The sequence below is a fragment of the Diadema antillarum genome, unplaced genomic scaffold (assembly GCF_040938485.1).
Source record: "Diadema antillarum isolate AM-2024a unplaced genomic scaffold, OU_Dant_1.0 scf00000045, whole genome shotgun sequence".
NCBI classification, from domain to species: domain Eukaryota; kingdom Metazoa; phylum Echinodermata; class Echinoidea; order Diadematoida; family Diadematidae; genus Diadema; species Diadema antillarum.
Window position 1 is genome coordinate 1,888,399 of NW_027270934.1, and position 26,369 is coordinate 1,914,767.

Below are 26,369 nucleotides of genomic sequence, written 5' to 3' on the forward strand. Positions count from 1 at the left end.
TGGTCTCTGGTCACAAAAATGCGAAGCCATATCACAGGTTTCTTCGATAGCCATAGGGCTGCCATGCGACTCCGACTCGGTACGGGTTAGGGTCGCTGGTGCAGTTATCCCCTGCCCTGGTATCGGATTAGCAATAATAGCAGTAGGCTCTAAATGATAGACAGAACACAATAGCCTTGGCATTTCCATGGGCGCAAGCAGGGAGATGGGAAGAGACTCGTGCAAGTGGCAACAAACACACATCACATTGCACTTACTATATGCAAGCGCAAGCATGGTGTCACTGGACACCATGGTATTACCGGACACGCACATTTTTTAGTACTAACGACATTCTGTACACGCGAGACTTCGTAGATTAGCCTCACAGAACTTTGTGTGGACCGAAATTGCAAAAAAACACAACATAAAAATGTAAAAACACGAAGAAATTCACATTTTACCTCAAATTTATAGTTGAGTGACCCGCACCTTATCATAGTTAATATTTACGCATGTTTGAATCACATTTCACGACTGAAATTCTATGAAATCCCACTCACATACAGGAAAAATGCTGAAGATTCCAATAGAAGTATTAGAACCTAAAGTTTACTGATCGATATCGGAAATTTGTAGCTATCGTCCTCAAACGCACATCACTCTAAAGTATGACGATACACCTCATTGGTGCACTGTACTTGAAAGGAAGAAGAAGAAGAAGAAGAAATGCGAACGATGCGGAATAGTTATGCGCTAAGGGGCCCGCAACTTGTCACCCGCGTGTGCAGCTCTTATAGACAAAGCACGTAAACTACAAGTAGAGTCTAACCAGTTGTCGATTTCTCACAACACACAAGGTTTAATTGCGTGAACTGTTCGAAATGTTCAAGACAGACATTTTACCGTGAAATATGAAATTTGAGCCTCATTTGCCCATTTTTTCTTTGTCATCCGCTCGGTGAGAATGTGTACGGTGATTTGTGGGATAAATTGTGATTATGGTGCAAGGACTAGGTGCGAAAGATTTCAAATATTTCATTGCAAAAATCGTGTCCAGTAATACAATGCGATTTTGCACCGCACAAAAAGACAACATTTTTAGAGGGGTATGTTTGCAGCATATTCCTTTCTTAAAACTGGAGCGAACAATTGACATAGACTAGACAAAATATAAGTTGTAGTCTGGATTCGTAATTTCCAGGAGTCTGTGCATAGATTTTTAGCCGAAATTTCTTCCTCTGAGTACGGAATTCAAAGCCACGAAAAAAAGCGTCCGGTAATTGGCACGTGGAATTAACCGAGGGTCAGAAAGCTACCATGGTCTATAGCCCTACCCCTAGTCCCACATGTAATTATTTCTGTGAGAGTTGTCCCTGCTACGTCTCTTCAGTCACTAACCAAGCAGTAATAGTTTGCAAATGGGACGTTTCATCAAATAAAACATTACCGAGTCTTAAATTAGGATAACACGGTCCCTGATACTGTAAACTAGTCAAGGCAGAAGACAAAAAGATCAAACATATTGCAACTGATTATCAAACATCGATTGATTTCATTCATTTTAAATCTCGTCGTACAGCCAGCCCTCGCCTCGTTAGCATAGCATTCCACAGACACACACAGCCGCACAGGGGCATTCGACTCGAACTCCTGATTCTCCTAAAGTCAAACACGCTGTCAGTGAAAAGAACCATTAAATAGCGGCATGACAATATGACCCGATTAAACATGAAATAATATCACAATACATCAAGGAAAACAGCATTAGAGGTAACTTACTTTTTTAGTGCCCAAGCAACACAGCGTGTGAACAAACCTGTGTTGTATGCATGAACCTGTAATGTGTGCGTGTGCTTACGATACATTCACGAACCAAATGATACAGCACAATCGCGGTGGGCAGCTAGCCTAGTTTCCAGGTAATTGTTTACTTTTTTGTTTTAAAATCTGTTTGCACAAATAAACAGACTAAATGCGTGCAATAACTTTCAGTTTTTCACAAATTATCAATTATTTGAAGTATTAAAAGCTCTAAAATGTATTTATTTTGAAATCTTTTTTTTTCTTTTTTAAAAGTAGAATATAAGAAAACCTGGATTTAAAGGCAAATTCATCATAAAATGGATACGACGTTGAGGGTAGCAAACACCAAAAATAGAGCCGAAATAATAATGTACTCTACCCACCGAACTAAAACATAGTGGAATGCGTGTTCACCCAGGAAATACGCAGCCACCAAAACTTGCTACCACTGCCATTTTGATAGGTCAATTTTTCCTTATATGGAGTGCACGCTATGTGGATCCAACCACTCTCTCATTTTCGATTGTTCATGCACGCGTCATATCGCGCACCCCACCCCCACTTCCTCCTCAATCGCGCACACACTGGTAACACGGGAGGTATATGGTATGATCAAGGAGGTATGTTCAATTCGGTGTAATACTGAGTAATGGCATAGATAAAAATGGCAGTGGTAAAAATGGCAGAGGTAAAAATGGCAGAGGTGAAAATATCAGAGGTAATAATGGCAGAGGTAAATAATTAAGACAGTGGTACAAATGTCAGAGGTAAAGTTGTCAGTGGTCGAAATGTCAGTGGTCAAAATGCCAGAGATAAAAATGTCATTGATAAAAATTTAGTCGTAGAAATGCAAGATGACAAGGTTAAAGTGACAGAGATTTTATTTTCCTTCATGTTTCTGACACCTTTCTAGCAATACGCGCTTTTCGTGCCTTCTCCTGAAATAATTAAAGCACGGGGGAGACCGGGGAGAAATGGGACACGGGGAGAAATATAAACTCACGTATATAAGTTGAAAAGTGGTCGGCAAGTCAACAATCCAATTATATCAGTATGAGCCTCGGTACACCTGAAAAAGGACATATTGACTACCATACAGCTCTACAGGTATCTTGTCAGTAAAATATCAAACTTAGATCTCGTAGGTCCTATACTATGTTAATAGGTATTTTAATAAGTGTGCAAACTTCTGAAAATAAAATTGCTTGATAACAGACATGCAGGTATGAAAAATTGGCAGGGATCTTTTACTGTTTTTGTTATCACTGGGAGAAATTTAATAGGGCATAGTGTTACATTTCTCCCCGCAGCACATGTAAATCCTACTTTGGTCATGATGGTTATCTAATTTCTCTCCAGGTTGTCTCATTTCTCAGCGCTTGATGTCCCATTTCCCCCCAAATTAGGGGTTAAACAAATCATTAATTACACGAAAAAAAAAAATATATATAGGGGTATCACAAAATGCTCTACTAATGTTCCTACACTCCTGTGCTACATACTCTCTCTAAAAAAATCGAGTGAAAATATTCACTCTTAAAGGAGTGAATACAAAAAAAGAGTGAATTTAGAGTGAAATTGGAGTGAATTTTGAGTGAAAATGTTCATTTTCACTCATTTTGGAGTGACCTCAGGGATCACTCCTAAATCTTTGAACAATGTAATGAAATATTTTGCAAGAGCCTTCTGATGTCTGCAGATACATCTAGCTGTAGTTTGTTTTTGGCGTTTTGTATTTTTACTTCTCTATACATTATGTCGTGATCAGGCCTTGTGAGAAAGATATAGGCTCCTACGAAACCTGAATGTGAGAAAATAACATAGAACAGGTGAAAAATTAGCGGTTCGCTTCGACAATGTCTCCTTCACTTCTTTACACTATACAGTTCAAAAAATGAAAAATAATGACAATATACTAGCCTGGAAGTGAGCGGAATTCGTTTGTGTAAGAGTGTGTTGTGAGAGTAAATGTTGTATATCTGCGTATAGAAGTATATGTTTATACCAAAATTGGGTTCGTGCGTGTGTGTGTGTTTGTGTGTGTGTGTGTGTGTGTGTTTGTGTGTGTGATAACTTCATTGGGCGAAACAACGTATAGGATTATACTGTTTAAGGGCTATGCAGCATTGTTGAAACCCCCTTTAGTAATAACAATAATAATGATAATAATAATGATAATTTCCCATAGGCCTATACTAGGCTCTTTTTTAGCTGGTTTATTATTCCTCTGAACAGACAGATTACGCCACTGCACTTGAATCAAAATCAGAATAATGAGAGTGCTGTCATCTTTTTAAAACATAATTCAATAAATATTCTTCAAATCTGCAATTTGGATTTGATAATTTGATAAATACAGTTTGCTCTGGCTATAGGTCATTATTCAAAACCTCTTCATACGTTTACCTCTGACGAAATTGCTCTCAATACTTCTGACATTTTACCTCTGCCATTTTTACTTCTGCCATTTTTACCTCTGCCATTTTTGCCTCTGCCATTTTTACCTCTGCAATTTCTACCTCTGCCATTTTACTATGACATTTTTACCTCTGTCATTTTTACTTCTGCCATTTTTACCTCTGCCATTTTTACCTGGCACCAATCAGGTTCCATAGCTAGATAGAGCTAGGGCCTACGACAGTGACACTGACAGTGTGTAAATTTATGATGATGATCGATGGTGATGGTGTTGATGATGCCCAAATGAATGTTCGTTTTGCCAAATTCTGGTGCGTTTCAAATTCCATGAAACCGTGGTCCCGAAACCGTAATGTTTGTATTTATTTAAATCTTAAATGACAAATTTATATTAATAATTTTCCTTAACTTAAGGTTGAGTCTATTTTGATGGCAAATTTTCACACACACACACACACACACACACACACAAATCAGCTCGCTCTCTCACATATCATTGAGTATCATGCATTGACCCTCTCCCCCAGCTCACAATTAATCATGTATTTGTAGCCCGTTTGAAAAATTCCAGGATAATCTTGTAAATTCCAGGAGTTTTTAGTGTTGATTTCAGGAGGACTGACCTTGAAAAGTGAAAGCACTGATGATATGAAGCAATAAGACAGACGCAGGATCTTGCCTGCTTTTGATGAGCAACTGAAACTCTGGGCCTAACTTCTTTTAGTGGCGAGCATTATGCCTAAATTAAAGTGCTTATTAATGAAGAAACTTGATTTATTTACGGTGCATATGTAATTCTAGGTTTAACAAAGCAATCTAGAAATTCAACAACAAGAAAAAAAAAACGCCGCAAACATGTTAAAAGAACTAATGTGAGTCCTCCGCATAGTCGCCATACAGCCTACACACAGCGCCCGTGCACACATGATTTCGTGGAGCTCTGGACCCTTTTTATCGACTTTGTCAGACTGGCAAAAGATCGAGAAGTTTAACTCGAAGTTTTGCCAGTGTGACCGCAAACTTTCCACGTAACTTTCCGCCAAACTTCTCGATCTGTTTGCGGGCTATATTGTATCCGAAACGCAAGGCCATTGTCATGTACAAACGTGCACTGTTACGTCATAATCACTAGCCACTGGACGGCGTACTCTTGCTTGCGCGCGTACCAGTGGCCCAGTCTGACCGCGCCTAAGCGTGCACTCCATATAAGGAAAAATTGACCTAACAAGATGGCGACGCAACACGGTAAATTTGGCTGCACGGTCTCGTGTATGTTGGGAATAGGGACACGCATTCCACTATGTTTTAGTTCGGTGACTCTACCACGTCGAGGACGCGGAAGATTCAGTCTTTCGTTTGCCAATCTTTACACCCCTCCAGTCCTGGAATTTGTGTTGTTGTTGTTTGTTCGTCTGTTGTTGTTTTTTGGTCGTTGTTTTATGATCAAACCCCACTTGGAGATCCTAGAAGAATGATACCGGTATCACCGTTAAAAACAACAACAAAAGACGCAAACAAACAAACGTGCTTGTTGAATCTACGCCGAAAATTGGAACCGAAATAATATTATCTGGGAGCCTATCAAAAAATTCAGTGTCTTTCGTTGTCAAATTTTTCCAAGTGATTTTGAAGTTCCCCTTAATCTAAAAGAAAGTTGTGTGTCAAGCCTCCAAATTAAGTGCATTTTACTGAAGGATCAGCCCTCATAAACCACACCCAATGATTCTTAACAGACTAATGTGGCTAATTATTTTTTGTTATATTTTCTATATTTATTCTAATAACTTTGGTAAGAGTTATTTCGGGGGGATTGTAAGGAGTATAGGCCTATACTTTCACTTTGAAGGTATAATAGCTGTGAAAGTGAGATGTAAATCACTCATTCAATAATTATCAAGCACATACTCCCCTGCAAAATTATTATGAATTTGTATATGATTGTAATTAATTTCAACCATTAGCCGAGTTTTTTTTTCCATTTACAAAGATCATTCAACGCACAGACAAGGTAAATAACTTTTTTTGAATGAACTTCTCGGAGCCTCGAAAGAAATAATGACAACAAAAGTAGGAAATACTTTATCAATGAAAAACAAAACAAAACAAAAAAGACAAAACAAAACATGGAGTGAAACTATAATATAGTACGCTTCAGTGCTGGGACATGATTTCAAATTTGGTCCTTTTAAACATTGTCAATGAGTCCTGGATATGTAGTAGGACCTACAGCAATTTCAGAAATTGTGTTTCAGAACAAAAATGTGTTCTAATCCCTACTCTCTAAAAAAGTCGAGTGAAAATTTTCACTCTTTAAGGAGTGAATACAAAAAAGAGTGAATTTAGAGTGAAATTGGAGTGATTTTTTCGTGAAAATGTTCATTTTCACTCGTTTTAGAGTGACCTCAGGGATCACTCCAAAATCTTCGAGTGATCCTTAAGGTCGTTCCAAAATGAGTGAAAATGAACATTTTCACTCGAAATTCACTCCAATTTCACTCTGAATTCACTCTTTTTTGTATTCACTCATTCAAGAGTGAATATTTTCACTCGATTTTTTTAGAGAGTATATTAGTCCCTGTCTTTGTTTTTAAACAATATTTCCTGGCAACAATATCCGTCGAACCCAGTATATCGAGATTGCTGCCATTGCTTACCTGTAATACTGACCACAGACAAAATCCTGGTCATTTTCAGTCTTATCTTCATAAATAAAATCCTTTCAATCACATTATCTCTGTATATGACATATGAAATTTGGTTTTAAAACACATAAACTGCCGTCGGCCATAACGGGGGGGGGGGGAGTTCCAGAATAAGAAGAAAAGTTGATTCAATGGGTTATGCAATAAATCAGGTGCATCTATGTCAGTGCATAAATCAACTATTGTTAGGCATTCTGAAGCCCCCCACCCCTCCAGTTATGGCTTGACATGACAATTAAAACCCTCACCCAAACCGAACAGGTCTATTGATTAAGACCTAACATTTTGTTTTCTTTATGCTAAAAATCCTTGAAGAAAATCACGATGATATCCTTTACAGTTTGAAAAGTTTAGGTCATTCAGAAAAGCTATTAGAATTTGTGAGCCTTTTACAGTCTCTCCGCCCACTTCATATCATCATCGGACAAGGTTAGTTCTCCAATCTTTCTCTCAGGATGATTTCCGAGCATAAGGTTATGTAACATCTGGAACCATTCCAAGTCTTTCTTCTCTAACTTCTTTGCAGTTTTTACACGCATCCGATCCTTGATCTTCGTACAAGCGACTGATTAAGGTGAATAGTGGGACCATGCAGGGAATCGTCTTTCATAGCCCATGATTGACAAACCTTAAAAGTGTCCTGGGTGATAAACAAGCTGACTTACTACAGATTCGCATCTATATATGACATCAGTTTTTTTCATTGAAGACCTGGTAACTAACTATTTCAGTCACAGATGCACCTTTAAAAAAACAGACCCTTGCAAACCAGACTGCTACCGAACAAGCTTTCTGATTGTGGAAAACAGCCTTTGCTTTGGTAATTGCAACAAAGCTAGCCAACCGTCTTTGAGCATTCTCCAAAAACACCCATTCAGCTTCAGATTGAACCCATGGCAATCATAATTATTTCCGTCATCTTCGTAAAATTCAGGATCCTGCTATCTTGTCCCGTTGCCATTTCCAAATCTATGATGCAGTTTGCTCTTCCGACATGTCCTGCACATGCTGACATGCTTCTTCTGGCGCTATTGACTGCATCTTGATTCAGTAAGATTTACTGGCTTTCGAAATTAAAAGAAGTTAAAACTGTTCTTATGTATGTCAAAGCCACTACTTGATGCATAATCATTATGTATAATTCAGTTGTCTTACCGAACAAAAGTTTGTAATAAAGCAGAAAATATAAAGATATATCACTTATTTTCTCAACAAACCGTCATCATGACAATTTATTTTAGATAATGTTTTTGATAAAACTATTCATTTTTTTAATCAACAGTAGTGATCATTGATTATTTTTATCAACATTTCTATGTTGGTTATTCTTGTCCCTTATTAACATTTCAGAACTATTTTGAAGCACCAAAGCCGTTTTTTTTTTTTCATCTACTAATGTCAGCAAGGGACATTAAAAGCAGCCTCTGACGTTTTTGTTGTTTTGGTTGCAGCACACACACGCACACACACACACACACACACACACACACAAATAGGTTATTATAGTACCCGACACATACAGCCAAGGCTTGTTTCTCATACATTTTTGTCAATAAAATATCCGGAGAATACTGAATGATCCCTTCTTCGTCATCTGTAAAAAAAAAAAAAAAAAAAAAAAAATGTTCTCAGTTTTAAATTGTACATATATATACGTTTGTATTTCTGGTCATTGTTTTTTACTGCATGTGCAACATCATAATTATTTCAACTATTTCTAATATTACAATATGATTGGCTTCACTTTTTTTTTCGCACTTGTTAGCCTATGCTGCTTTTAATGGGATTATGAGATCACCAGTAGCCCCCTGTTTCTGGAAAGATATGTGAGTGCGTTATGAAATTATTTCGACTTCCTTTTTTTTTTCATAACAAGTAATTCTTCGAAACTTTTAATGTGTGATACCATTGCCGTTACCTCGTATTTTTGAAACAACTTTATATGCATGTAAAATTCCTCGTGCTTACCTTACGTGTGACATACTATGTGTGAACAATATGTATGCGTAATTACTAGTATATAATTACTGTATGTTACTTATCTTTATGAATACACTTTCATCTATTGTGTTATGGAAAAATGGCCGGCCACTCAAACTGTCAAAGGAAACGATGTGCATGAATGGTTGTTATAGTAAAATCAGTGATTTGGTTACCCCCCCCCCTTTTTTTTTCTCTCTCTCTCGTTATTTAATTCCATTTCAGTAAAATGATACAGAAAGATAAACACATGCACACAAATTTGTATGTGGCATACATTATCATTCTCGGCTCTGCTCCGTAGCTAATCTTCGAACTCCGATGTACCTTAATTCTTGCAACCCTCTCTCCTCGTATGTTATGCCTCATTCTTATTCCTACCACTAGCTGGTTACGTAAGTTTACCCTCAAAAAGAGACAACGCCCTTTAATAATATACCCCATTCTGGAGGCACGGTTGAGGGTCCGCCTAAGAGACACCTTTTTCCTTCTCTATTTTTTTTTTCGCCCAGTACGGGTGAATGCGTTCCTTTATACAATGCTTCACCCGAAAGTACCATTGGGATCACGCGTTAGATCAATACCTCGATGTAGAATGGACCGCACATTTAGATCTGCGATTTGTGTCTCCTCACTTTAATAGACAGGTCGTGTCTCTATCAGATCAGCCCGAGCTGATCATTCGAAGTTGTTGTTTTTTTTTCTCCCTTTCTCTCTGCGTAAATGAGAGATAGATAATATTGTGCATGTGTGCGTCAGTGTTTAGCAGACGTCTTGCCGCCACGTCTTGTCGATGCTGCCTTGTCCCCGTACATTATGTTTTTTTAAGGGGAGGCGCTGGACCATCCAGGTTCATATTTACGTTGTGACCATGACGCTTGAACAACGTCATTGCCAAGACTGAGCGCTTGTTTTACGACGGACGCTTTGAGCGCAGGAATCCATTCTGGTAACTATTTGCTTCGTCTGAGCTGAGTGCTGACGGCGGCTGGAATGCAGTGTTGAATCACACATAATATTACAGACATCGTAATATTTCAGCCGAAAGACATCATGTAAATCCGTTCGGCGTCGTTCGTGTTTACGGTGCAATGAATGAGCGACCATTATTGGTGACACATGAGAAATTCACTCCACACAACAGACTGAACGAGATTCCAGTGTAATAGTCAGAGCATCCACATCAAGCGTGAGTATATTCTATATGTCTATATATTTAATGTTGTATATATAGAAGTATCTACATAAATGTTTTATGCCGAACCATATCGTATTGAAGGACTGTTAGACATGAAAGAGAATAGGTGAGTTTAGAGGAGATAAATTATTCGGGGTAAAGTCTCAGTTTTTACGGGACATAATATACAACAGCTATAGAAGTCTTTCAATTTTGAATGGATTTCTTACATATTTATTGTTTATAACCACATTCTCAGGTTGATATTATCATGAAACAAACAACAAATAATACCCCGTGCCCCAAACGAATTTAATACTACAATTCTGACATGACAATTTTCATCATTACTATACGCCTATATCACAAACACATGGCAAGGATGCGTGGGTTCACGGGGATTTCAGCTACATCTTCGCAAGGTGTATTTGGGTATCATTTCATATCTTTCGATATGCCTGTAAATATACATTGTTGAAGATGATTTAATGTATTTCAACGTCATGTTGCAAACAATCGACGTTGGTAGCATTTGACGGAGATATTCATATTACACTGAACAAAAATACTCTTGACGACGCACAATGATAACGCCAATCGACAAACTTTTCTACGGTCACCAAAATGGGCAAAACGCTCATTGAACTTCAGGGCACGATGAAATTGCTAGGGTATGATTATGTTTTATTCTGATAGGCCTATTTATAATGAGGTATATTCTTCAGAGTATAGAAAGACCTGCGATCGACGCAGGTGGATAGCTTTTAAAGCGTGTAGGTTTGTGCGGTAAGTCCACGCCTGGCTTCATTGGGCACAGAACAGATCACAGGCTCGCTCAAAAAACGTCTATGCCTGTGTGCCTGTGTGGCGCTTTCAACCGTATCGGGTGTAGGTTTCCCTGCAGTTTACGCCATTATTCTCCAACCTTCAATAACGCCGCCATTCATAAGAGAGTACAGTGAACGCAAGGCAAGGCAGCCACAAACCTTGTGGCAGGTCAGATGGCAACCTGAACTGACAATGTCTTTGTTGAATCAAGGGATGTTGGGACAGGACAAAACACAATGAGCAATTTGCCGAGCTAATGAATCTCCAGTTTGGCGTATTTACACTGAGCAAATGACGTAGTCTGTGAAATATAAGTCCCTTCTGGAAACCAAGTGTAAAAATCTTGAAGTGTGCGACGGAAATATTTTGAAATAGACCCTATATGTCATACAGAAGAGAAAAAGAACCATATCATTCAGCCCCACTAACATCGAAAATGAATATGAAAACATACTTGTAACAAATATTGATCGTTAAAAGTATTCTATGATTATACTACGCATCCTTATATCATATTATATCATGCTATATAATGATAGTATATAGTATATGTAATATATGGTATATAGAGCATAATTATCATAGTATATAGTATCTATATCACCTTTTATATACATGTACTTATACACACACAGACGTATATTCTACCTTTTAAAGAGGGAAAACTATATACCCGGAGTCCTATAGGGTACTAGTATAGGGATAGTTGGGGTTGAGTTCGTATGGTTTTAACAGTAGGAGTCGGGTCAGGAGACTAAAAGCTTCATACACTGTACACAGTATGAAGTGTTGATGAATTTTTACTGTTTCAAATTCTACTCATTTCATTTCATTTATTTCCACAGGGTATAGATAAAAAGACATACAAACATTACATGAGCGCAACCTACATCATGCAAGATGCAATGCAATAAATATATAACACGTGGGGGAATCAACAATAGGCCATAAAGGCCTTTCAAAGGCTGATCCCTGACAATTAAACATGGTACAATTATTAATTACTATCACAGAACAAAACATTACAGAATACATTGGACTATACAGATGACAAAACATTACAATAAACAAGTGATTAGGCAAGCAATAAATTATCTAAGTCATTCATGCGTGTGTCAAACGAGATTACTGAATCAAAAGAAATTGTTTATACTTTCTTTGAAATGACGAAAGACTAATGGTACTTTTAATGTTATCTCAGCAGAAGTGATTAGAGATCATACTCAGATTGAATTACTCCATGGATAGTGTTTGAACGAAAAATAGATTTGCACAACGCACATTGGCTAATATCAATATTTAGGAACACAAGGAACCCTTCCCCATATATTCAGGGAATAATACTGAGTGAAAAAAAATTCATCTGTCATCCTCAAACATGTGAAATGCTCACCTTATACCATGTTATATATGCATTCCAACGTGCCTGGAATACACATTAACATGGGGACAACAGAGAAAGGGTGAAAATTTTATTTTGCAATCTATTACTATCTCCTGTACGAGTATGTGGTTCTATCAGCAGGACTTGCCGAAGTTTCGAAAAGAGACAAGAATGCACAAAATAATATTTAGCTTAAAAAAATAGTTACAAGGAGAAGTTGCTTATTATAGGGCCTACACACTGTCACGTGGACTCAAAAGAAAAGTTAAAATTTGAGTTTGAATGTCTCCTCAGATAGGCGAGACGAACCTCCCTGGTCTACTATAGGGTGTTTTTTCATTAGAAGGATTTGCAAAAATTACGAGAAAAAATACACGAAATAGAGTATAATACGCATTTTGCGAAAAATTACCTCAAATATTCATCCAATAATCTCACAATGTTGATAATGAAAAGAGAAAGACCCTTCATATTATCACTTGAACATGTTCCCTCTTTTTCCAGATGAGTTCTGGTAGGAGTTTTCTTGTTACAGACAATTCAAACAGACAAGTCAAGATACAGCAACACGACCTTCTGAAAAGCGATATCGATTTCTCTTTGTTATGATTGTGCGAGGAAATCGCATAAGCACCCAAGAATATAACGGCCGATCACTTCAATCAGTCCCTTGCCACGTGCGTGCAGACAGTGTCGGCAATTTGAACATTACGTCTCGTTGGACTTACCCTGTTGCACTCTCTTCAGAAATGGATTAAGATTTCATCACAGTGTTATGGCAAACTTTTTAAGTTCAAAAAATACAGTCAGTTAAGGTATCTGGTTCGTAGACCATTTCAGCTCATTCCGAACTACCTGCATGTGTTTATACTTGATAAACATGAAGCGTTATAATTATATCCATCACCCGTAGTATGCCCTACTCAAGGAGGTGGTCACCTCCCTGCCCTACCTGAGGTGTTGTTGAGAATTAATCATCAAATTCTCATCATAATCATTTCTACACTTCTTTGTACTTCGGACAATATTAATCTATGATGGCTACTATTGCATGTTTCTCTTTCGATTCCAGAAGTATGAGGGACCCCAAGCTGCCACCCGATGAATACAACAAGAGGCTGCATATCTACGCCGAGACCCCCGGGCAGCAGTTCCCGCCGATGGTACCTGCCTCGGAGAAGGAGCTGAACGTTCCTCCAACAAGTCCAGTTAACCCCGCGGCAGGTGGACAGCAGACCAACCCGTATGCGCGGATTCCTGCCGCGAACTTTGTAGAGGAAGAGGAAGAGGAGAGCGGTGTCGCACCTCCAACGTCCAATGCAGCAGGAGGAGCGTCGTCGTCGTCACAAGATGTGATTGGAACTCAGGGATCGAAGCCCCGAGATCCGATCTATGCTGAGCTCGCCCACACCAATTCAGAGGACGAACGCGTTGAGCGGATAGGATCTCACGACTCACGAGACACTAGAACAGTGCCTGGTTCTTCGGGTGGTGCATCTAATACGACGCCAAATTCAAGGATTGGGAACGGTGAGAATGTATCAACGCATGTGAGCTCACAGGGTGACAACGCCCGAAGGAAACCACTAAACAGACCAACATCTCCATCAACTGCAGTATCGAGCTTACCTAGCCCCGGAAATAGACCTACGCAAGGGAGAGGAGAGCCACACATCAAAACGATACGAACTCACACGCGGTTGGACGCTAGTTTGGAGATTCCGTCGACGCCACGGCCGAAGCTGCCGGGTTCCAGCAACAACGAAGACGGCGGCGGGGTGACGCTCATCAAGAAAGTCGATCTCAACCCAGAGAATGATGGTGACGATGATGAAGTTGATACTGCAGGCATCACCCTCAAACAAGTGAAGACTCTTGAAGATACGGCTTCTGGACTCGAGGGCGCTGCCCACGACGAAGGCCGTGCCCCAATGCCGACCGATCCCGACTTGGATGCGGGAACCGCGCTGCTGAAGAAGAAGCGACGGTTCCGGCGGAATATGATCATCATCATCTCCTTCCTCATGGTCCTGCTCATCGTCGTGGCCGCCGTCATCATATCCCTCGTCATCGTCACCAAAGGTATCCTACATTTATTTACATTCAATCAGCCAATGAAATTCAAGCTCTATCTGAACAAGCCACGTGCAGTGCCCGGTTGCAGTGTAACGATGTCACCATCATGTTTGCTTGCATCATTAGGTTTCAAAGGAAGCCAAACTAATGTTCATTGCTTTAAACTCTTGCTTAAATTAATATCTTTGAAATCAGCAAGTAATTCACCAATCATTCGTCAGTAAAAACATTTTCCTCTTCATATTCTCTCCAGTACAGTTTATAAAATAGTTGTCCATTGCCATGGTTAATTGGTGGTTACACTGAATCCAGAAACAATGTCATCAATGTATTTTCATTTTTCTAGTTACTGTATGTCGAAAATAGCGACATGTTTACGTAGAACTTATTTACACGCGTACGTTCTTATTTGGGGCACTACCTTAAAACTTGCAATGAGATATACGCCAGAAAATTTGTTAAAAAATCCGAAAAATGACTTTTTAAAAATTAGCTTTGTGGTATAAACGAATGACTAAATTCAAATCTCATTGCATCGATCATTGAGAGAAAAAAAAAACAGACAAAAAAAAAAAACTGGTAAACATTTTATTTGGACATATCCTGGCGAGCAGAGGATTTTATCACTGGAAATTGTCATATCTTTTGGTAACGACCGTGAGAAAATGTCGATATCAAACAAAAACCGCGACCTGGCATGTATTCTGCAAAATGTCCTTTGTAACATGTGTACTTGTTAAACCACTAAAAAGATATCAAAAGATATAATCGATTATAAATTTCCTTACTACACAGGCTGCCATAGACTTACTATAAAAATCAACTATATAATCAATTATAACTCTTCATAAAACAGGGCCGTGAAGAATGTTTACATGATCATTCAAATGACATCAACACTCATTCCTTCTTTCCAACAATACGTTGCGTTGCGCACATTCTAGCCGAAAGTTTTTGGTAAACTTGGATAAATTCCTGGGGTAAGTTCATCACTGTTTTTATTCATTCATTCATTTTGTTTTTATCATCAGCACTCTCATAAATCACCCATCGCTGTCACATTAATCATATCAATCATTACCGGCAAAAAAAAAAAAAAAAATGAGCGTAAAGAATCATAATTACTTTAGCGTAAAGAAATTATAATCCTGGCAATATTATAAAACAAAATAATTGAAAAGAAACTAAAAATGTTTGCATTAAAACATATCATATCACATAACTAACACAGAACTAATCTCTTGCACATATTATTATCATTATTGGCCTAACTATCAAACGTTTCATTGTTTGAGCACAGTTGATCGTATACTATTATACGTAATGTGCAACTCATAATGATATAAACATTTGTTAACAAATTAACACATTTTTGGATTGGCGTCTGTCTAGTTATTTCTGAGCTCGCGAAGATCGCTGTGGTGTCAATTAGTCGTGAATGTTTAGAGTCAATAATGGGGAACAATGATATATTTCTAAAGGAAGTGTATCCTGATCTGGGGGGTTCTACATTCCAAAGGTCTGTGAGCGGAGGAAAATGTCCCTTTTGCATGAAGCTGTAGTAACTGCTTCAATGCGATGCTATATAAGCTCTATTTAATGTCATGGGATCTTGTAGTGTTATTAATCTAGTCTGTCACACGAAATCTGTGGTAATGGTATTACATGCAATGCACACACCAAATGTTCACACACGTTTGCGGTCCAAATGCACGGATCAGTTGAACAAATTTTATGTCTTGAAAGTGAACAAGGGTCGTCAACCATGCGTGAAAAGAAAAATCAGAGCTGTTTGAAATGCCGACAGCAAATATAATGGCCATAGATTAGCCCCCTCTGGCGAGGCAAAACACTGAAGATAATTCATACGAAAAATTCTGGCCTCCCTCTTGTTTAAAAACTTACAGGTTTCACTTACAAGCAAGCGTACTATACTTGTATGCAATGGACTTTGAACATCGATCGTTGTCTGGATAAAAGATTTGCCCTACAGGACTCCATGCTAGCATGTATTCAGTTCAAATATTGGACATGAATTTAATGAGGCGAGATGTTACAGTGAAATCAAATGGTGCGTCTTACGTATTAAAGCTAACACACGCACACAGACACACGCACACACACACTCACGTAAAAGCCAGGACAGAATGTTTCAAAAGATCTAGAGGTGACAGAAAAGTAGAACCAAACTCTGCTGAATTATTGTAAATTGAACTAATGTCCCTCGAGAACTGAGAAAAGACATCATAAAACGAAACAAAGGAACGCAAAATGACCTCTGCTCGCCAGCTTGGGAAGAAGGGGAAAATAAAGAGAATGAAGATTTTAATGTAAACATTGGATTGTCATGTCATGTTTAAGGTCCTTATTCTCTGATTTTATTGTTTTCATTATCATTTTCGCATTGGAGATTTGTCCACAAATCTCCCAATTCAAGGGCTTTGTTCATGATTGTCCACAAACACCAAGGAAGTCTATTTGTTCGGACGATATCAAAAGATCATCTTAAGACGTGTCCTCACCAACAAATAAGAATAAGGTTTTATATACATATATAGGACGCGACTGACATCAAATTTACTCGACCAATATACTCTTCTTTGGGTGCACTTTTAGTGTGCATTGTATTTGAATTACTCAAGATTATAACAATACACTATCTCATTTTCCCCCAAATATATCTCAGGTTCTCATTAATCTGTCGGGAATTCTCAGATATCTTTTGTTTTTTTCGAGGCAGATGTGTTCCTGCCTCACAAAAAGTTGTCAGACATATCATTCATGGACCTTTGGTTAAATGCTGACTCGAAGCTTTAAAATGCCATATAATTCAATGCAGATGAACTATCCTAACCCATCTAAATAGCGCAAGGGTAGGTACACTCTGGACATGCTGGAATAGTGCTTTGAATTCAATAAGGTCTATTAATGTTAAGTGCTTAATCTTACGAAACGGTATTCTGTACAAAGACTGGAACAAAGAACAGGATATAAATCTCCAAAGCAGCACTGTGAAGGGATTATCAAATCAAGCTGACATTTTATATTCATATTAAATGGGTTCAATTCATTACTGGTATTTATATTCAAAGCAAAAGAAAAATCTTTTCCCAAAATTTATTAGAGTTAAAAGTGAAGAGAGTATAAAGTGTTTCTCGCGCTCCGAATCAGTAAATCAGGGAAAGCCTACATTCGTCAGACAATAATTGTCTGTCCGTAAAACATGTTCTAGAAAAAGTGAGAAAAAAATCCGATTCTCGGTCGTTTATAATCCCCAGCTTTAGAATGATATAAAAGACTTGCTCTGTTCAGAAATTATAAAAATTAAAAGATGACTATAGATTTACCCATTTTAGCTGTTTTGAGTCCACACTTATAATCACGGCTTGCCACTTTCTTATTTCTTTTTTGGATGCACTGTCACAAATTCTATGAATTTATCAAAGAGATTATGTTGCTGGTATACTGCAAATTTTCCAGCCAAATTTTCCTTATCAGTTGGTCCGATGGGAAAATATGACGAATGATGAAAAAGCAGAATATCACACTGACGAAGAAATCGAAAACACGTAATACCCACTGAATATTAACAGGGCATACACTGCAAGTTCTTCACGCGAAGGTTTAAAAGAACGCATGAAAAAAAAAAATCAGTGGATTTTAATCATTTAGAGAAATAAATATTGATCAATCCACGTGTACTCTGAATGGGTGTTTTACTATCCCTCCAGAAAAAGAAAAGAAGCGAAATGATATTGGTTTGCTTTTATTTTCCTTTCGTCTGTTTGTATTCTCCTTCATCAATGTTTACTTGGAATATTTTTCCTTGCCTTGCTTTTGCGTTGACATACAAGTCAACACAGTTGATCAAGTCGTTTTTCCGTTGGCCATGAGTGGGTCTACTTTAAAACACTGGTTATATTCATAATGTGTATTGAAACATACCCCTATTCTTCCAAAACAACAGGCTAAGAGCTTCACGGAGCTGCAGAATCTCAAAGTCCAGTGGTGCTGACCAGCCGGTCAGCAAATCACAGCAGATCAGATCGGACGATGTCACAACAGCCACACTGCAGGTCAAGATGATCACGACTCGACAGCCAGCCGCGTTCAGGAGGAACCGGATGTGACGACACGTCGGTCGACGGGGTCGATCTCATAGCGATGGCGTGCACGACCGAACCACCACACGACGTGGTGATTGCCTCAGTATCAATAAGGGATCGATGAAGGGCTGAAAAGAGAAAAGAGAAGGAGATGATGGAGGGAGAGAGAGAGGGGGGGGGGGAGAGAGAGGGAGAGAGAGAGCGATGAGTGGGTGAGAGAGATATAGAAAGGGGAGAGAGAGATGGAAGAGGGGAAAAGACAGAGAGAGAGAAAAAAAATGAAAATCGAGATAAATCATTTTCTTGGTTCCTTTGACCTTCTTTCAGTATAATGATCGTACTGAAGACAATTCCTAACTACATTGTACATACTATAATCAAGACAAATTTCCATGAAAGATCCATTATTATTATCATTATCCGATTATAGGCAGAAGTTGTCAATAAAATGCTAGGTTGTTTCTAGTCAAATACTCCAAGCGAGATTTATGTTATTATGACCCGTGATTGTATGACCTTTAAAATAACGAAAGTTAGACACTGTAGGACGACCGATCGCGTCTTATTTGTTTATCATCCAGGCAACTCAATGAATTAAAGAAAAGCTCAATATTCACTTCACCTTGTTGCTATTTATTCATTATTGTCAAGAGTTGCATCGACATTAAATGTAATCATATAATAAAAACCGTGATTCCACCTGTCAGATCGTAATCTCCGTATCAAAGCGGCAAGGTATATCAATAAGGAGCCGGTCAATAATAATTTGTGAAAACGGTCTCACACTATATATATATATATATATATATATATATATATATATATATATATATATATATGTATATATATATATATATATATATATATGTACTTGGAGTATATGTATATGTATATATATATATATATATATATATATATATATATATATAAACCGTCCGTTTTGTCGTGGTGTTCGTAATACTTTTATTGTCTGACAGGACAAAGTAGTTATTACCTTCTTCTTTTTTTCTCGGAACGTTACTGTTCTACCACGTCTATCACAGAGTGACAGCTCTGTAAATTTAATAAAGGTATATTTCAAAAGACTGACCTGTTTGGAAATTCATATTTTGTGACCCCAGAGCCGCTCTTGATGTTTACAGAATGTTACGCGATTTGTGTGTAATGTATAATGGCCTTGGAAAGGTTGGAGACTCAGGGAATAGTTACACGTATTTCTAAATAATGTACAATTATGTGTAATGCCAATTTTGTCAGAGATGTTAGTTCGTGAATGTCTTTAGATAATGATTCAGTATTTACATGTACTGTATGTTCGATAGACATTTTGAAACAACGAAATGATATGACGGAAGAGATTGTACAGCATACACAATATCATATTTCTGAATATTATCAGGTTTGCTACCATGATTACTCGGGTACGAGAAAAAAAAAAAGATTATCAGGTGATAGGGTATTATTTTACATACCGATTTACGATAAATTCTTGAAATTGCGTCTTGCGAGCGATCGAAGATACCATTGAAATACCAAACTGGAGAAAGTGTGTATTGCATAATGATTGTGTATACCTTCCAAACCTTATTGATTCATATATATATATATATATATATATATATATATATATATATAAACTGATGTCATCCCATTTCATTGAATACATGTATTAACTAGATGGCATACCAATCATATTGTTGCCTCGTTCATTGTTTTCGCGGTTATAGAAACAACGGTTAGAAACATATTTGTTGTTGTTGTTGACTATCAGATTGTGAATGAGTGCTGACTGATATTCTACCTTGTGTATCTAATGCTGCAAAGATATGTCGAATCTCATTCGAAATAATGAGTTTATCTTCGTAAAATGATGTGGTACATGAATATTTTTTCAAAAACATTACTTATAGAAGTGTATCATAACGTAACCTATAGTTTTATTTACGGTATTATGATTAAAACATTTTCTAGACGTAACTTACTGTGGTAGAACATTTTCCTGTCTCATTTCTCTTTCTATTGCTGTTTGTAACACGTTTCTCATATACTTTATTATAATAGATATTTTGTTCTACATTGTTCATCTTCTGACTCATAGCAACTCCGTTAATTATTTCTATGTCAGAGACTTTAGACAGTATGTACAACGATATAGAGTTTTCCGTGACAATCGGTACTCTAAGCATAGACAAGGTTTTACTTTTTGTGAATGTTTTATTCCCATACTTCTCATATAAATGTGACCTGTGTCCGTCAAAATCAATGAAGTTCCTTCCCACAAAGCATTGAGATATCTATTATGTATGATTGTTTTCATATAACATTGTTCTGCTGAATCTCTCTTTAAACTGAAGTTCTCACGCAACCAAAAGACAATGATCCCGCGTGTTACTGTCAATGTTTATTTCAGATTCTGTTCGGAGGAAATGAACCAGTTCGTATAATTCCACTTTGCGCATGAGCAGAAAAAAGGGTCATTTGTACCAACAGGCATTTTGGTTTGTAAATTCACTTAGAGAGGCATTTGTGATGTGATGAATATTTATGTGATCCTTTTAATTAGTGCTCTCGAGCGCTTCCACCAGACAGTAAGCTTGGTATTTGGCAGTTTTAATACATGTAGCAAGATAATGGTAATAATGGGAAACAATGAAATATTATACATGTATGTTTCCCAAGTGCTAACTAACCAATCCTTCTGATCGCCTGCATTGCGCGAGTTTACCAGTATTCGTTGTTTGAACACGAATTCAATAATTGTGACGTCGGGCAAGCTCATGCACTATGTTGCTTTCAAAACAAGAGAAGTGCCTTAAAGAAAAACAGATTGAAAAAGACGTAATTTGTACCATGCAATGAACACAATGAACTAGTAACGAACTGGCTTAATTTGTACCAATGAACACAACGAGTAATCTATCATTTCCTATATTTCGATGAATACTTCTGTACTTTTCATGGAAATATTGAACAACGTTTCCTGTGCAGGGAAATAAAGATATTGACATGGAAATTAAATGCTATACTGTCTTCTTTGCTCTTATTCACGTCACTTCTTTAAAAATATGCGTGGATGAATGTTTTCTTTTTATAGTTAATATGCGTCTGTGAGTGTGTATATTGTACAATCTATTGTAGTAGTAGTATAAGTAGTAGTAGTAGCAGTAGTAGTAGCAGCAGCAGTAGCAGTAGTAGTGAAAAAAACTACAACTAATCAAAAAAACATGAAACTATACGGTAATTGGATATAGACTCCTTTATTTTTTGAGACGGTCTAATGAACTGCACTTATCACAAGAGCTTTGTATACAGAGAACGAGTACCTCTTAACACATAGTCGTGGTTATTTCAAGCTGTAACTCTCCTATATTTCTCGTATAACCACAACGGCCACATACCGATCCTTAATTTGCTTCTGATCACAACATCAAACGGAAACGTATACTTCTTAAGAGTGGAATGATGTTACAATTGTTGACAATTTCAGTGAACACAAGCCTAAAAATTCTTCCAAGTATTTTGCTTGTTTGACTATAGAATCACGATTAAGTCAATTTTTCTTTGATCTGAATGATTCCCCTGACAGCCGGTGATTTATGATTTTTTTTTTCAATCAATAACATATCACGAGGTTTAATATTTTGGTTCCTCGATTCTCAAAACCGGCAACTTCGCTGAAATTACTAATTTATCACAGGACGAAAACAAACAAACAAACAAACAAACAAACAAACAAACAAACAAATCGAACACACTCAATGAACGCCTTCCGGGAGCCTTTATATCAGTCATTAGTACATGTAGTATCTTTGAACTGCACAGCCTCTTTCTGAGGCCCTTTGAAAACTTAACAAAAATCAACAAAGAAAATAATGGTGTTCAACTCTGGACTCTTTGTCAAGAGTCATTCCAGTACAGATCCAAAACCTACACTTTAATTTGTACGTGCGCGCCATTTCTTTAATAATTTAAATTAAAAAAACTGAAAGGCACGTGTATGTAGCATGACTCGTCTTCAGACAAAGGCATGGAGGAGGTTCAGAGGGAAATTGGTGCCTTCTTATAATATTTCTTGCGCATCGAATTTAACAAAGTAAACAGTACGAATTACTCATCTTTTGTTCTCTCGGGTTGAACAGCGAGATTACGGCATGCCTGAGAGCAAACATATATCCTCCCAGCAAATACACTCAATTCTTGGGGAGGTCATGACAATAATACTGGAGTTTGATTTTTGGAGCATTCTTTCCCACCAATTCTTAATGATCGGAGTGTTCAACCCTTGTGCACCCAAACCACTAGTCCAAGGCCCTGTTGCATAAAATTTGAAATCAAGTCGATGCGATTAAATCCTATCCTATCCTATCCATCCTATCCTATCCTATCCTATCCTATCCTATCCTATCCTACCCTACCCTACCCTATCCTATCCTATCCTATCCTATCCTACCCTACCCTACCCTACCCTACCCTATCCTATCCTATCCTACCCTACCCTACCCTACCCTACCCTATCCTATCCTATCCTATCCTACCCTACCCTACCCTATCCTATCCTATCCTATCCTATCCTACCCTACCCTATCCTATCCTATCCTATCCTACCCTACCCTACCCTACCCTATCCTATCCTATCCTATCCTACCCTACCCTACCCTACCCTATCCTATCCTATCCTATCCTACCCTACCCTACCCTACCCTATCCTATCCTACCCTACCCTACCCTACCCTATCCTATCCTATCCTATCCTATCCCATTCTATTCTATTCTATTCTATTCTACATACTGTATGTGTATGTGTATTGTATTGTATTGTATTCTATTCTATTCTACATGTGTATTGTATTGTATTGTATTGTATTGTATTGTATTGCATTGTATTGTATTGTATTGTATTCCATTGTATTGTATTCTTTTCTATTCTATTTCATTTCATTTCATTTCATTTCATTTCATTCCATTCCATTCATTTCAATTCATGTCATACTTCTCATTATCGGGTTACAATGAAAATACATTGTAGTATGAGCACAGAATGTTGCATACGTATTTCTCAATGGTAAACAGAATAATGTATTACACTGTGTAATGCACACCAATTGTTTTGACAATACTCGGTAACCTACTGGTCACCTTAAAGGGTGTGTACAGTATCTGGTCGAGGTGAGGATTTAGCTTTTAACGTGTTGCGAGATATTCAGAAACCACTCTATGAGATGTCAAAGAGCATGCAGTTCTAAGGGGTATCAAAAGTTTATTCGATGTAAATCGGTTTTGAAATTGCTGAGATATCCAAAAACAAGGTGAAATAAAGAGATCCTAATAAAGTTGTGTCATGTCGCCTTTAATTATTAGCACTTTTTTGGATATCTCAGCCATTTTAAAACCAATTTTCATCATATAAACGTTGAATCCTTCTTAAAATTACATGCTCTTTCATATTTCATGAGGCTTTTCATTATCTCACTTAGGAATGTTCAAAACATGAATCCCCACCTCAACCAGTACTGTACAGTCCCTTAAAAAAAATACGAAACATTGAATCTCCGAGTACTCAATTCTCATTGGCTGATACCCAATTTACATTTGATTTTCTGACTGATTGTGAATGGATTTTTCTATGCAAGAGGGCCCTAGTTCTGAACTTCGTTTGTGTGTATTTTTCAGAGCGATATGGACGTGAAAAGTTGTATTGTCAGTCAGCGCATCTACTGCTTTGGAAGAAGTAAGACAGAAAGACAGAAAGAAAGAAAGAAAGAAAGAAAACGTCCGGAACCTGCATGGATCGACTCTACCATGATCTCTCGAATATGACAACTTCTCGTGGCTATACCCTTCTGCACGAGTACATGTGTGTGTGAGTGTGTGTGTGTGGGGGGGGGGGGGGGGGGGGAGTACAGTGCGGGACCAGGTGCGTTACTGAAAATGTGGATAGGTCTTTGCCGTTTCATGTCATCACTATGTCACATTCACTCTTAAATTTAAACTCCAATAAACGTGTGCGAAATCTACCGCTTGCTCTCATTGACCAAGTACATGTAGAAGTTGACATACAATTGGTATCATGAAACTTCTGTGTGCTGAAAACTTAAAATGATAATTTTGCACTATTGTCCCTGCGATGGAAATGAAATGACATTTACTGCCACGCATGCTACAAAATACATTTGTAATCATCAACACACAATTTTCGTACATAGTCAGTTTATACACCCCAAAAGAAGGGGATATTGTGATAAAATACAATGTACATTGCAGTTTGCTCAAGATAACTGAAATCAAGCTGGGGCTTGAACCTTGGAACCCCTCTCTTGGTAGCAAAGCCTGCAAACCACAAGACCACAACACTTTCATGAACATGTTATGCTAGGTATCATATACATTAGAACCTTATAGAGGTTGGATATAACAAAACAATATATCAAGGTGATTTTGTTGGTTCAGACTCTTTAATGTTTCTTGTACAATGTACCATGATGTTGCGAGAAACCTGATACAGTGTAAAACAATGTAATTGCCATGTTTTATGGTTTTTAGGCCCTTGTTAACAAGGTTCCCCTGTACAATAGGTATGCCAAATTACACACTTGAGCAATACACACTGCACTTAGTTTTAAGGTGTGTGTTCGAAGCAGAGTTATAAGGTACAGTGAACCCCATTAAAACGAAGTCCTTGTGACTGGCAGTTTTCTTTCATTGATAATGAAATTTTGTTATAACCGAACAAATAAACAATTAAAAACATACAGTGGATAATGTTGTGGCCTGAATTCTTACTCCCTTGTAAGTGGAATTTCGTTATAATGGGAGTGCACTGTAAACTGCACTTAGTTTTAAGGTGTGCTGTATGTTCAAAGCAGAGTTAAAATGTAAAACAATTGCATCATGGTAATGGAAATAGCAAAATTGATAGCACTGTCCATTCTTGCATGGGTGTGATGTATACAGTTTCATGTGGTGTGACCTCATAGCTTCACAATGTGGAAAATGTTACAGTCATGATACATATGTACAGGGAACTCCCATTAAAATGAACACGGTTAGATCAAAATTTCGTTACATGCAAGTAAATACTCAGGTCCTTGAATTATTATCATAAATAATTATCTTTACATACATAATTTATTTGGATATAATGAAATTTCGATATGCACTGTAACAAACGAAAAATGCCGGTCAAAAGGACTTTGTTATAATGGGAGTTGCCAGTATACACATTGCTTTAAAATCACTAAGGAAGACTTGATATGGTAAAGGGCTGGTAAAGTTCATCACATGATCCATGGGACATGATAATATCTCTACTTTAAATTAATTATTGATAACTGATATCTTATCATAATAACTACTTCAAATAAAAATAAACTGAGAAAAGAAGATGTAAAATCAGTTAAAATGAACTAATCTTAACTAGGACAAAGGTCTGTAAGGGATCTAACACTTTATTCCCAAGCAGACAACAAAGTTGAAATGAATTAGGGTGAAAAAACAACTTTTTCCTCTATGCAAAAGTTTCAGACATACAACTTTACACAAGTTTGAAGGTTAGTCATGCAGTTGTACAGAAAAACAGAGCACTTTAGAAGAGCACCCTCTACCAACATGCATGTGCGTCCTATGACTCGTAGAATGTAACAATCATGTCCACATGTAGTTTGAAAGGAAATTGTCTTCACATTGGAAAGGGAATGATTATTCTTTGCAGCAGACATCTTGCAGAGCATTACAGCATACTCTTTTAAACTTAGGAGTACAACGTTGTATTAAATTTTTGCTTTATCAGGGGTATTCTGTACATCACAAACGAAAGTCAGACTTGCCTTTATCAACATTACATTTACACATTATACATTACACAGAAAAACAGAGAGGAAACTAGAAAAACAAAACAATTAACAGAGTAAACTAGC

General features: G+C 37.5%; 1 protein-coding gene across 1 annotated transcript; it reads left to right on the plus strand.

Annotated features, from left to right (window-relative positions):
* Nucleotides 1-13,350: 13,350 nt before the first annotated feature.
* On the plus strand, nucleotides 13,351-18,480 carry LOC139714177 (uncharacterized). The gene is made up of 3 exons (XM_071625897.1): nucleotides 13,351-14,356; nucleotides 16,258-16,276; nucleotides 18,318-18,480. The coding sequence occupies exons 1-3, from the start codon at nucleotides 13,351-13,353 to the stop codon at nucleotides 18,478-18,480; spliced, it is 1,188 nt and encodes a 395-aa protein (XP_071481998.1).
* Nucleotides 18,481-26,369: the final 7,889 nt, after the last annotated feature.